Below are 321 nucleotides of genomic sequence, written 5' to 3'. Positions count from 1 at the left end.
GCAGGTACGCCTTCCCGCTGGCTCTCATCCTCTTCCTCCACGTGCGGGTGAGTGGCGAGATGAGGAGCCGAGAAGTCCCCGTCAACATGGTGGCGCTGGACAGCCGCTCGCGTGAATCCCAGCAGGACATTTGGAGTGTCCAGGACACGCGACCGCCCTCCAGGTCCGTGGGATTCTTGCTTGTGCTTGGGGTCTTTGCTTGCATGGGTTTTGCTTTCCTTTGCTGTATGTTCTTTGCCTGGGTTTGGATGCGTGCATCTGTCCCTGAAGCAGTGGATTTGGCGAGTATATGCGTGTGTAAATATATGTGCAATAAGCGTT

At 55.8% G+C, this 321-nt stretch overlaps 1 protein-coding gene across 1 annotated transcript in view; it reads left to right on the top strand.

The window, feature by feature from the left end:
- The window catches only part of LOC119593176 (orexin receptor type 1-like), a gene marked incomplete at its 5' end in the record, with an annotated part of 128,215 nt that overhangs the window by 115,687 nt on the left and 12,207 nt on the right, over positions 1-321 (top strand). The window contains 1 exon segment of the mRNA XM_037942154.1: positions 5-163. Coding sequence (XP_037798082.1) covers positions 5-163 — 159 coding nt within the window.

This window comes from Penaeus monodon, chromosome 31, assembly GCF_015228065.2.
Source record: "Penaeus monodon isolate SGIC_2016 chromosome 31, NSTDA_Pmon_1, whole genome shotgun sequence".
Taxonomy (NCBI): Eukaryota; Metazoa; Arthropoda; class Malacostraca; order Decapoda; family Penaeidae; genus Penaeus; species Penaeus monodon.
The sequence above is the reverse complement of the archived record's forward strand: the minus strand, read 5'-3'. Positions and strand labels throughout refer to the sequence as shown.